The sequence below is a fragment of the Penicillium samsonianum genome (genome assembly GCF_028829775.1).
Source record: "Penicillium samsonianum strain IBT 33392 chromosome Unknown utg000002l_segment0_segment0, whole genome shotgun sequence".
Lineage (NCBI taxonomy): Eukaryota > Fungi > Ascomycota > Eurotiomycetes > Eurotiales > Aspergillaceae > Penicillium > Penicillium samsonianum.
The window spans coordinates 176344-189017 of record NW_026643260.1 but is presented as its reverse complement, the minus strand read 5'-3'; the positions used below and the strand labels follow the sequence as shown (position 1 = coordinate 189017).

The 12674-nt window shown below is 47.2% G+C and overlaps 5 protein-coding genes across 5 annotated transcripts; 2 read left to right on the top strand and 3 right to left on the bottom strand.

The window, feature by feature from the left end:
- Window positions 1-1104: 1104 nt before the first annotated feature.
- Window positions 1105-2902, top strand: N7471_001928 (uncharacterized protein; the record flags this gene model as incomplete). The annotated part of the gene is made up of 6 exons (XM_057274648.1): window positions 1105-1138; window positions 1201-1330; window positions 1397-1706; window positions 1766-1923; window positions 1996-2716; window positions 2768-2902. The coding sequence occupies 6 exons, from the start codon at window positions 1105-1107 to the stop codon at window positions 2900-2902; spliced, it is 1488 nt and encodes a 495-aa protein (XP_057139286.1).
- A 610-nt stretch (window positions 2903-3512) lies between these two features.
- Window positions 3513-4004, bottom strand: N7471_001927 (uncharacterized protein; the record flags this gene model as incomplete). The annotated part of the gene is made up of 2 exons (XM_057274647.1): window positions 3513-3782; window positions 3903-4004. 2 exons carry the CDS (start codon window positions 4002-4004, stop codon window positions 3513-3515), a joined length of 372 nt encoding a protein of 123 aa, XP_057139285.1.
- Window positions 4005-4293: 289 nt separating this feature from the next.
- On the bottom strand, window positions 4294-6631 carry N7471_001926 (VIT1/CCC1 transporter family protein; the record flags this gene model as incomplete). The annotated part of the gene is made up of 4 exons (XM_057274646.1): window positions 4294-5483; window positions 5794-6018; window positions 6075-6165; window positions 6218-6631. The coding sequence occupies 4 exons, from the start codon at window positions 6629-6631 to the stop codon at window positions 4294-4296; spliced, it is 1920 nt and encodes a 639-aa protein (XP_057139284.1).
- A 686-nt stretch (window positions 6632-7317) lies between these two features.
- On the bottom strand, window positions 7318-7611 carry N7471_001925 (FAD-linked sulfhydryl oxidase; the record flags this gene model as incomplete). Its single annotated transcript, XM_057274645.1, has 1 exon — window positions 7318-7611. The coding sequence occupies one exon, from the start codon at window positions 7609-7611 to the stop codon at window positions 7318-7320; it is 294 nt and encodes a 97-aa protein (XP_057139283.1).
- A 1759-nt stretch (window positions 7612-9370) lies between these two features.
- N7471_001924 (uncharacterized protein) lies at window positions 9371-12377 on the top strand (the record flags this gene model as incomplete). Its single annotated transcript, XM_057274644.1, has 2 exons — window positions 9371-11567; window positions 11626-12377. 2 exons carry the CDS (start codon window positions 9371-9373, stop codon window positions 12375-12377), a joined length of 2949 nt encoding a protein of 982 aa, XP_057139282.1.
- Window positions 12378-12674: the final 297 nt, after the last annotated feature.

Genomic DNA, 12674 nt, shown 5'->3' with positions numbered 1-12674 from the left:
GATGTACACATTCAAAGTACATCAGGCGGATCTTCAACTTCTGGACAAGATCAGATCCAATGAGGGGAAATAGCCTCAGCAGTCTAGAATACGGGCAAAAATCTTGACGCGAGTAGATACCTGTAGAGGTGGTTGAATCCCAGCAATGCATGGTTTCCACCAACCAAACGGCAAGAACATGTCGATGTTCCTACCAAGCCACTCCTAGATGTCGGTCTACATATTCGCAACTTCATCAATAGCCGTAGGGAGAAACGAGTTAGTGAAGCCAGAATCATTCGAAAATTACCTCATTCCTGCACGGTTTGTGGCAATGTGGTATTGATAGCCAAAGTTACTACAGTGATATTCGAAATCAGTTTTACCTGCTATCTCTCTCTCTTTGACCTCAAACGCACTGGTCCGCATTAGGAATTATATCCGCTGCCTTGGGTTTAACCATGCATCTTCAATGGATCAGCGTGAATTGCAGTAAGTTTCCATAAAATCTTATACGACGTTCTAGGTACCAAGTTGGACTATTGTAGAACTCTATCAAACCCTGATTTTAAGGCTATAAAGCCTCACTGACAGAGCTATTGATAGCAGACATAATGCTACTAAATACTTACTACGGAGTAGTGGTGATCAAATATTTTCCCTGTGTCGCTTTATGATGTGGCTTATATGAAGCACTAGCATAATTGTGGTAGGAATTAAATTAAGCTGAGGCGCACTTATCACTGGTATCACCGGGATCCTTGGCGCCTTGGCACGGGAACTTATGTAATCTTATACGAGCGAGGGCTGAGAGGGTAGGTAGATATCGAGCGGCATTTCCGAAAGAGGAAAACGCATTGTGTCATCTAGCTCTCAGATCTTGCCTAGCTCTTCTTGGGTTCCATCCTGTTTAGGCCGATCCTGTCGATCCCGTAATACGGTGGAGAGGAGAAAATTGATAGAGGCCAAAAACCGACACATTCATAATAATATCTATAAATTGGCACTATTACCTTGAAATATTTAGAAAGGTAGTGGCTATATCAGTTTTAAACCTAGAGAAAATCGGCCTTTTGTTTTGAGAAAGCATACACTATCAATTACTGCTCCGATTCAACCTCCATCATGCGTTTTATTTCGGGACTGTTAGGCACATATGGTTTGTTCTTCACTTTTTATGCTATGCCGTGAGACTTATAGCTAATGGTTGTGTGTATCAAGCGGCGATAGTGAGCGCACTGCCACAGGCCGTGCCAGAGGCGTTCTCATGGGAGGAGACGTGCTCAGGCATCGAAACCAAATCCCAGGAAAACTGGAAGAAAGGTGGATTTGGCGAATGGTTCTCCGTTACGTACGGTTTTTCTCTCCTCAATCTGGGCGGGGGATACTAGGGCTTTGTATCTGACAAATATTCTAGGGCATCTGTGGAAGGAATCTACACCCAGGATATCCAAAAGACAATTCAGTCTTGGGAATCGGATGACCAGAGCAGCCTTTATGGCTTTTATTGTTCCCCAATGAGCCACTGTGAAGCAAACCTCGATAAGGATCAATGTCTCGACCCAGAGCATCCCATCCGACCTGCGCTGTATTTTGTGATGTGGTCAATCGCTAACTTGAACAATTGGATGGATTCTTTATTGACTGCAGTGGACCACACAGCTGGTATAGCTGACGCTCGGGCTGCTGATTTGGTTAACACTTTTGCCACAAATATGGAGAACATCGTGAGTGAATGTTCATCTCACTTTCAGAGTCACGCCTATCTCACTAACTGAATCCCCAGCCTCTCCTCAATGCCGGTCCTGCCCTGGCTGCCGGTTTCTTAGGAAGTCTTGCAGCAATTTTCCCGCCCGCCGCCGTAGCTGGAGGCTTTGCTTCAGGTCTTGCGACCATCGGAGCTGGCCTTCTCTCTCTTACTAGTAATAGTAAGCCAGTTGAGTTGTACGTGGAGCTCAATCGAACCGAGTATATTCTATCCTAGGTCATACTAATATGTCTCATTCTCTCATATAGGGAACCCAAATTCAACGACTTTACCGATATCACTACGTATATCGCTAAGGCCTCGGAGGGGATGCAAAAGAGCATTGAGACATATACCCAATGGCTTCTAACAAGTATCCCATCGAATGACCGTGCCAATGGCATCAATTACATCTATGATCCTAAATCCCTCCCAAACGTCCTTCTGGACGGTGATTTCGCCGAGCCCAGAATCTCGGATGTCCTCCCAGACGGCATCTACGTCTCCCTATTCAGCGCCGCGGTCGCCCTTCTATGGAAAGAAGAAAGCGCGAGGGTCGTCAAAATTAGCCACGAGCTTCCTACCTTAAGCAAACTTGTCTGTGATCATGAGAAGGTCATGTATGGAAACAAGTGGTGCGACAGTGAAGGAAACGCCTACATTCTACTCGGCTGGGATAAAACCTGGTTCAAGACCCCCTGGGACCAGGCTGCGGCGGAAAGTCTCCAGGATCTCAAAGGCATTGGCAAGCTTCAGGAGTACAGACTAAGCATCGAAATTGTCTCCACAGCATCCGAGTATGCGAGCTTGCTGAACGGTGGTCGTTCATACTATGAATGGAACACTGCCAGAGTCATTGAACACATGAATCAAGATGAAAAGAATATGGCGAAGTTTTCTGGCTTCAACCTGCCCTTCTGTGAGATTGCTCCTTCTGCCTATGGCGTTGGGGGGAATGAGCTTCTTGATAGGGCTGAATGCGATGAACAGGTAAGAAACGACACTTCACTTTCTTTTTGTGCTACTAACAGTAACTTGCAGTGTCAAGTTATTTGGGCCATGCGGGATTGCTTCCAGGGAGAAGACCCGGAACATCCTGGGGTCGGACTCTTTTTCATAGATGACTTTGGGTACCACTATCCCATCACTCCATGTATACCGGGGCATCAGTGTTGATGGGAGTTCAGATGTGTAGCATGAGCTAGGACTGGATAGGAAGGTGGCATGAATTGAATATATAGTAGTGAACGAAAACCTATGAGTCCCCGACTCCCCACGTATGCAAAGAAGACCATTCAAGATTAGTACTAAGGCTAGAACGCGAGAAGTGGTTCGTCACTATAACTCTTCATCTCTCTGTGGCTGTCTATATCGCTTTCATTTGGCGAGGGGTTAGAGTTTATAAAAAAGAATTAAAAAAAAGCTGTAACGTGGGAGGAACCACGAGGGTTTCCACGGATTTCTGGAAGGAATAATTATCTGAGACCAAGCCACCTTTATCAATGGCCCCAACATATTTCAAACGTACCTGGGGGTATGCCCAATCAACAGCAGTTCAACGTGAGTTGAAACACATCTAGCAGGGGTCTCACTATACACAGCGGCTCACAAGCTACCTGGGGTAGTGTCTTTGTAGATGACTATATTGTGACTTGAATATTACGTTGAGAAGATGGTGTTGCAAATTTCTAGGAATGTTCACATTTGTGCCATCCGTTCTGCCCGGGCAAAGCCAGAATTCGCGTACCACTCATATATGGATTCTCATCATCGCAGATAACCCAGGTCACCTATGGGCAACTAGCACTACAAGATGAGTGCTCCTCCAGTCATCTTTTTCCCTTGTTCGCCAGGCGGTTTGATCGCCTATTTCCACAATTGTCATCTCCTTTGTGTCCTCTTTTGCGTTTGCCGGATCCTTCTTGACAGGGCGGATTGTACTTCTCGGGCTGGCTAGTCTCAATAGGTCGTACCAATTCATCACCTTGACCGGACCACGAAATGTTGAGCTGACCACAAGATGCCGTGTGGGTCTGTCCATATAGATCTGTTTACCCTATGGGCAGACACGGTTTTGAGATGTCTAGAAGAAATTTGCAAAAGCGCAGCTAGATGGACAAGATGCAAGATGTCGAGAGCTTCTGGTCTAAACACGAGCGATTGCGACCGTTCATACAGAGTGTAAAGCGGATCTGAAAGCATCTAGGCCTAGCAAGTCCATGCAGCCTTCGTTTAAGCCTGCACAAAATGCACTGTGTTCTTCGACATTGGGTGCCATGTTGGTTGGGAGTAGGCAAAAGAGGAGTGGGTCGGGTGCCTGTCGAATGTTTTGTTATGTACTAAGTCACATGTTTCATGAAATATGAGGATCTTGAAATCGACGCCGAAAATGACAGCATTTGACGCTAGGGACGGCTGGCTTTCCATCCGTAACTTGGACCGCGAGCCGCCGCTAAACCGCCCCCATTCAGAGGGTTCAGAGCCCTTCATACATACCCTAATCTATTATCGTGGGCACAACAGACCCATGTATGCGGCTCGCTTCGGCGACTCCGGAGAAGTTTTGCTTATCGCTTCGGAACGGAACGGCGATGCGAGGCTGGTGTGCGTGCAATGAATATGTAATATAGCTGACGAGTTGAACAATTTTTTAGGTAGCCACGTCGGGAAAACACCAAAGCTTGCCCTCTTAAAACACGAGCGTTACTCCTGACAATCTCAGCAAGATAGAGCAGTCCGTATCGCAGATGGCGCAGGCTGCTAGTTGTAACAGGGGAACTTCGGTATTTCGTATATCCTCGCTTTGCGCAAACCGGCGACTGATGGGGGAGATATTGTTCTTTTTGAGGAGCAGCGCGAACAATTTCTTCAAATGGTTGAATTGCCCGAAGAGCAACAACCGAGACTTTCCACATGAGATGCGCTTTTCCTTCACTCCGTCCATCGATGAGCTCCCACTGGAGACGGACATTAGAGTCACCTCCAGGGGCTGATACCTTCATGAAGTTAAGTGCCCCAGTCACCATGGAGTAATCCAGCCAAAGGTTTTCTTCGGGACCAGGTATACCGTAGACAACGCTGCATTCTGAAGAGTACCGAATCACTCCAGCAAATCTCCCAAGGGTATCTCCTTCCTGGACTGAAATAATTGGGCAACCCGTGAGAAAGACATCATCTTTGGGTTGAAGAATAACGAAAATAGACTTGTTCCACATTGTTTCTGCCTTTGGCTGCAAGTCAAAGAACACACCAAGCGTAACAGCGGATGGCTTGTGTGATCCGCTCAATTGGAAGACGGTTTCCTCTACGCTGGAGGACCATGGGTTAATAGCGCTGTTCCACGCATTTTCAGGAACAATAAGTGTGTCCGCTACAAGCGGCTGGCTCGGCCATAGTCTTCCTATAAAACCTCCCTTGCTCTCCTCGGCCACACGCTCTTCCAACTGTTTTATATGGAAGGCATATCTTTCTTCCCAGTTCCGGACTATCTCTACCAAAGAAGCTCCAGCTTCTAATGAGTAGCTTTTGCAGAAACGGTCGAATTCCTTTATGCGATACAAGAGAATTTTGTCAATACCCGCGTTCCGTATCTCGAATAGTCGTTTCCAAAAAAGACGGCACTGCCGTTGATTGGCGAGGCTAAGTCCATAACCCGCTTCCCTCATGAAGCGCTCGGTAGCGACCTTCTCGGCTATCGTAAATTTATCAAGAGGGCCTTTGGAGGTTGGCAAATCCTTTAGGTCAAGGAGTTCGGCGCCTTTTTTGATAATTTCCCAGTGTAACAGACCCCGCAGCTAGTGATTCTGTTGCATTGCCGGTCTTTTCAGTGGGAGAGCTAACATACAGCCATTACTCATTCACCCCGACCACCTGGGCTTGACAGTATTCAATACCACTCAAAAATAAACAGAAACTGTACCTTTAGCTTCTTTTGAATCTAAGTTCGTGGGAATTTGTAGGCTTTTTCAAGGACGCCGCTGTCAAAGCTTCCAGAATTTGTTCAAGTTGCTTGTATCGGAGTCATATCCCCAACAAAGATATGTCTGCATGTTAGAACTGTTTCTTACTGTGGTCAATTCCATAGACGATGCCGTAACTAGTAGCCGCAGCAATGGTGCCAACGAATAATGTCTGTGCCGCACCGTAGAACCCGGCACGCTTGGTTTTGATGACGCAGAAGTTTTTGACGAAGCCGAAACTGAATAGGGTGACCACTGTGATTCCTATTGAGACGAACAGCGCGTGGAGTACGTCGTGAATAGCAAAATATGGAATCATGGGAAGCAAGCCCCCTGAGACGAGGTTACTTCGAGTTAGTGGCAAGAGGAACTGACGAGGGAGGACACACCAATAAAGTAGGCCACTCCCATTGTTGCTGCTGAAATCCATGCTCGAGAACGATTAGGTTTCTCAAGTTTCAGCTCAAAGTCCATCATGAACTGTGTGTTTCGGTGGGCCGGAGTCCTTTGATTGAGAATGGTAAAAACATACCCGAATCCAATATTCGTCATTCTGAGACAAACAATCAACGACAGCTTGACTTGCTTCTCTAGAGATACCATACTGAAAGAGAATCTCGTGGATCTCTTCCTGTTCGTCAATTGGTTGAGAGAATATTTCTTCACGCTCTCTCGCCTCTTCGCTTTCATAATGATCTCTATCAGTGACAGCTGCAAGATAAGCACCTAACCCCATTGATATAGACCCGCTGAACAGTTCTGCTAGACCACCGATGATAACCAGTTTCGAGGATCCTAGGCTGGATAGGCCAGCGGTCAGGGCAAAAGGGACGGTCATTCCATCCGCAAAGCCAATGACAATGTCTCGAACTACCGCCCCAGATTCATAATGGCGTTCTGACTCTGCGTGCGCGATGAAGCGTCGTTCACTCAGGCTCAGGGACATTGCCACAAATATAGAGCGTGTAGATAAGGCGAAGAGAGATGATCCTGTACTCGCGACCCCGCATGATGTGGTGTCGGAATATTAATATTTACACTTCCGCTCGATGCGTCATTTATTAAGCTGACAAATCGAATACGTCACCATCATGGTCGGAATAGTGAATGTCTTCTATCACTGCGACCATGGAAGAGTAGTTGGCCGTTCGTCTCGAAAGTCCTATTATATTATATTAGAACCGACTATTTACGTTCGTGGTTTTGTGACCTCGAGTAGCTCATATCCCGGGAGAGTAATACTAAATTGAACATATGTTAACTATACGTCTGTAATAGCATTGCAGCTCCGATCACTGTATTGATGCAAAGCGTTTATGTTCAACTGCACCGGATGCTGTTAATGATAATAGATGGGAACTGCGTAATTGGTGCCAGAAAGACAACTCATAATCATGAACAAGACAATTAATGTCACACTTGCGTCGAAGCTTCTCTCACAATCTTGAAGCAATTCGAGTAAATCCAAAATATGAGAGACTAGGTTGAAATGATCCGCCTCTGCGCTCAATAAGAGGCTGGAATAGATAGTAAACACATTTCCAAGTGAAGAAACTATTAACTCATCAATGTTAATGTGTATGCCTGCCGTCCAAGCATGGGGCATCGCCTGATGAGGCAGATTCACTAGACTCAATCACACCGCCCATCTTTCCAGCCGGTTCTCCATCGCTCCTCCCAAGACCGACAATCAAACTCTTCCTTTCCAAGCTTCCTGTTCACTTCATTGTGCGCCCCGCACATCCACCACCCAAACTCCGCGCGCCCACCAAGCATGGGCTCATTACGCCCACTGGGGTGGCCCATCCATGCTTGGAAACCTTTTGCACACACCCAGCACGGATAAAGGCGCGAGAAGAGTTTCAAGAAGGCCTGCATGTCTTTTTGCTGTTTTGTATCGGCTTTTTTGGGGTAAGTGGCTGCCATAGAGTGGAGAAGGGTCCAAGTTGAGCGGCCAAGTTCTTCGACATCCGGGGTCAGTACGTGGGGATTGTGCTTGAAGGAGGCATCGCGTCGGAGGTGACGGTTCTTGCGGAGGTTATTGTTTTGTCGGAATTGCGTCGTGTTAACATGAGGGTAGGGGTAAAAGGGAATGGATAATAGCTACTCTGAGTATAAACAAATGGAGCAGGTAATCCTATAGTTTGGAATGGCTCAACCGACACACACTAGCTTACTTTTGTGTGCCACATGGGTCGCCAATGCGGTCACTGAGGAGATATGCATCACATCGAAAAGAGAGCACTCGGCCTCGAACGTGGCCACCAGCCAATTGCGCAGCTCAACCGCCACCAATGAATCCACGCCAAACTGTGACAGCGACATTTTGGGGACGATTTCCGACACCGGCCTGCTAAACATGCCTGCGAGATTCCCGACCAGGGCGTGTGTGATGGTCTGGACGGCCTCAAGCAACGTCGTCGACGCTGTAAGCTGCTCCTTGATGCTGAACGCCCAACAGATCATGGGGTGCGAAGGTCCTTGTTCACAGCTCACGGTTCATGTGTGGTTCAGCCCAGTAGGACGTCTCATGATTCCTTGGATATGTCGGCAGATCGGTGAGCACCGGTATTCCCTAGTGGCTGTAGGGGAAATTAACCGCCCCGAAGTCCACCGGATACCCTTGTTTGACCAGCGACGAGACCAGACGATGCATGGTCTGCACGGCATCCCCTCCCCTCGTCAAGCACGACTCGTAAGCAATTCCCGCTGGCTGTAGCTCCGGGAGCTGAAGGATCTGTCGGACCGGACCGGCCAGAGCGCCGTGGTGCCCGACTTCAATGACCAGATCAACCGCGAGCGTGCCATCAGCCTCCGCCGGATTGACACAGAGGTTGTGATGGAGAATCTACAGAGTGGAGATCCAGATATGGAGAAACAATACTGTGAGATTCGCCTGGGAGCAAAAGGACGGAGAGGAAGGAGAGAGAGAGAGGGAGAGAAGAGAGAGCTATCTAGCTCTCTATCACTATCTGGATCTGTCCCATGTGGGTTCACCCAATTTCCCCTAGTATTGGCATGGTATTCCGGGCAGACTTGGAAGTACGGTGTCGTAACACGCCGGAGCTCAATCGTATAGACCCCTGAGATCGTTCTACCGATCTTAATACCTACAATCAATCATCTGATTCTATTGGACATGTTCAGTACTAGCCAGTGCATCAATTCCTCATCCTGACATTTTCTGCTCCTTTCTTTTTCAGTAGCCGTAATTTCGGTTTCAGAATCTAGCGTCCCAACGCCATTCACGCTAGCCATGCACCATGCATTCATACAACCAGGGCAAGTGGCTAAATTTCAACCAGCCAGTGCACCATCCAATCGGATGCCATCAAGACTCCGATTGCTACTATGCTCGAGTGGCAATTTGCCAACCCCGAAGTGCTAATTAGGGTAGAGGTATGCAGCCACCATTTTCATCCTTCCTAGTGTTATGGTCAGGATGTAACCCTGAGGAAGAATGGACGTTTTTCATCTTTAGATGCATCTATTGGTTTTTCCCTTGTGTCATAAAATCGATCACGTCATTTTACTTTGTTGCCTAATAATCTTTCTCAGTTCCCCCGAGAAGCGGTCCAGTACCTAAATTGGCTGTATACCCTCCATCGAAACCACTTCGTTGTTTACTACCATTAGCCCTGCGAACTGAACTAGGAATTCGCCTTCTCGAAGCATCTTCTCAACCATGTCCGGACTTTTGGTTCGTGGGGACCTGTCAAATGGCTCTTCTCTCCCAGCCACTCGGGCCAGCTTGGAATCGTTTGGCCCTGCTACTTCCATGAGCTTCGACTTTACGCCACTTTTTGAAGACACTATCCTCTCTTTGCTACCATCGGCTCTTCTCTTACTAATCCTACCATATCGCATTATAAGCCTCTATGGCCAGCGGCCAAAAGTATCTTCTGGGGGTTTTTTACGCGAGAGCAAATCACTTTTCTTGGCCATGTTTGCCGCAATCCATCTGGCGCTGTTAGTCCTCCGCGTTTTAAATTCATCACTACGCACGTCTGCTACTATTGCCGAGTCTGCACTGGCTTTCATCGCTAGTCTAGGTCTCTGTCTGCTTTCGCGGCTTGAGCATTTGCGTTCTATTCGCCCATCGCCCATTATCAACGGCTACATCCTCCTCACTTTAATATTCGACATTGCTCGTGTACGAACACTCTTCCTCGATTCAGCCAACAGATCCATCGCTGGGATATTCTCTTGCATGATGGGCGTCAAAGTGATGGTTCTGCTTGCTGAAGCAATAGAAAAGCGAAAGCTGCTCTTGGGACCATATCGTGGTTTATCGCCGGAAGAAACGAGCGGCATTTACAGTAAATCGTTTTTCTTCTGGCTGAACCAACTCATGACATGTGGATTCCAGCGTGTTCTTCAAAGTCACGATTTGTATCCGATCGACAGTAATATGTCTTCCCCGGTACTCAAACAGCGAATGAAGGATGCTTGGAGTGCTGCGACACAAGATAAACCAAGAGCTCTTTTCTGGGCAGTATTACGTGCGAATTTGAAGCCATTGTCTTTTTGCGTCGTCCCGCGTTTGTTGCAGATTGGCTTTAGATATACTCAGCCTTTCCTTCTCACGCGCACGATTACTTTCGCAAATGATGAGGGCCAGCCAGACATAATTGGCTGGGGCCTCACTTGCGCCTTTTTCATAGTCCTTCTTGGTGTCGCGATCTCAAATGGCGTTTCCTACCATATGACTTTTCGCTTCGTGACAAGCGCCCGTGGCAGTTTGGTCAGCATCATCTATTCCAAAACGGTCGATCTCAGCGTCACAGCCCTCGATGAATCAGTTGCGGTTACTTTGATGTCCAGTGATGTCCAAGCCATTTGTAATGGTTTCCAATTGATCAATGATCTCTGGGGAGTACCCCTTGAGCTAGCCATTGTTATCTATCTCTTGACTCGCCAACTTGGAATTGTCGCGCTCGTGCCAGCCATTCTATCGTTCATATCTACTGTTGCTATCATTTCTATGGCAAAATCCATGGGAAATGCCCAAAAGATATGGATGAAGAGCATTCAAACGCGAGTTGATGTCACGTCCACAATGTTAGCGTCCATGAAATCCGTCAAGATGCTTGGCTTTACTGATAGGCTAGCGGACATTGTCCAAGGGCTCAGGATAAGTGAGCTTCAGGAGGCAAAGCTCTTTCGTAGGTTGCTTGTTTTGCGTGTCTTCCTTGCAAACAGCCTCCGATTTCTAGCTCCACCCTTGACGTTTGCTATCTTCGTAACCATCCCGCAAAAGGGGCATTCTTTGAATGTGAATTCGGTTTACACAACCTTGTCCCTAATCTCGCTGCTAGCTACGCCTATCAACACATTCATCCGAGCCATTCCTGCCATGAACACCGCTTTAGCATCTTTAGATCGCATTCAAGAATTTCTTCAGTCAGAGGGTAGACGTGATCATCGCATAATTTTGGAAGATTCTCCAGCCTCAATACAACGGATTCAGTCCAGCTTGGAAGGGATAGAGCTCTCAGACCTCAGTCCCATGAGGCAAAATACCGTACCGGAAGTCATTGCCGCCCGAGATGTGAGCTTCGCATGGGGTAACCATACAATCTTCGCGGTCCACGATATCAACTTGAGTGTTCAAAAAGGTCAATTTTGTTTCATTATTGGCTCGACAGGCTGTGGCAAGAGCACTCTCATGAAAGGTATTTTGGGTGAGACACCATCAACAAAAGGCTTTCTATACACGAAATACCGAGAGACAGCATTCGTGGATCAGACACCCTGGATCCGCAACACGTCGCTCAGGGATAATATTTTAGGCGTCTCGAATTATACGGAGACATGGTATCATGAGGTTGTTAGCGCCTGTGGATTGGATCAGGATGTTGCAAACCTCCCAAATGGCCACTGTGAGTTTCTATCTCCTAGTTTGTCTGTCTTATTGCTTATCTTTATTCCAATTTCTAGCGACAAAAGTTGGTTCTTCCGGTATCTCTCTGTCCGGGGGACAAAAACAACGACTTGCATTGGCTCGCGCTGTTTATGCATGCAAAGATGTCATTATGTTGGATGATATCTTGTCGGGCCTTGACGCTGATACTGAGGAACATGTCTTCAAAAGCCTTTTTGCAAGAAAGGGATTGTTTCGCCGACTAGGTACGACTGTGCTGCTATCTACGCATGCTGTGCATCGCCTTTCTTATGCGGATCACATTGTTGCTATGAGAAGCGATGGCTCTATCGCGGAGCAGGGCACGCTACAGGAGCTTGAGGCCAGCGGTGGCTATCTAACCCTCTTGAAAGCACAGTATAAAGACCAGGCGATTGACGAAGTGAACCCTCAACAGCACAAGGCTACGAAAGTTGCACTCGATGTCTCTGACCAAGGAAACCACATTGATGCTAGGGAAGGAGAATTGACTAGGCAAAATGGAGATTTTGCTCTTTACTTATATTATTTTGGGTCTGTGCATTGGGCATCCAGTGTTTTTTGGATGACTTTCTTCGTCCTTGAAGGAGTGTCGCCAAAGCTGAGCGAATTGCTGGTCAAAACTTGGGTGAGCGCATTGGAAAATCATGGCAGTGCTGTCAATTCCTTCTACCTGGGTCTATACGCCCTGGTGTCAATCATAACCGCCTTTGCGCTTGTGGGTGGAGCTTACCATTTATTCATGTTCTTTGCCCCCGGAGTGCTGAAACTCTACATAAACGTCTTCTAAAATCGGTTATGCATGCTCCCTTGTCATTTTTCACTTCAGTCGATACTGGCACCACTATGAACAGGTAAGCTTACTGAATTCAAGAAATTCTGCTACTTGAATTATCCCGGATTACCTGACCACCAACTATGAACAGGTTCAGCCAAGACATGACCTTAATTGATCATGACCTACCTTACTCTGCCCTCGATTTTATATTCTCACTTTCGGGTGGACTCATGTCCGCTATTATGATGTGTATATCGGCTCGGTATTTCGCCGCCGTAGTACCACCATTTTTCGTTTTTTTGTGGATGT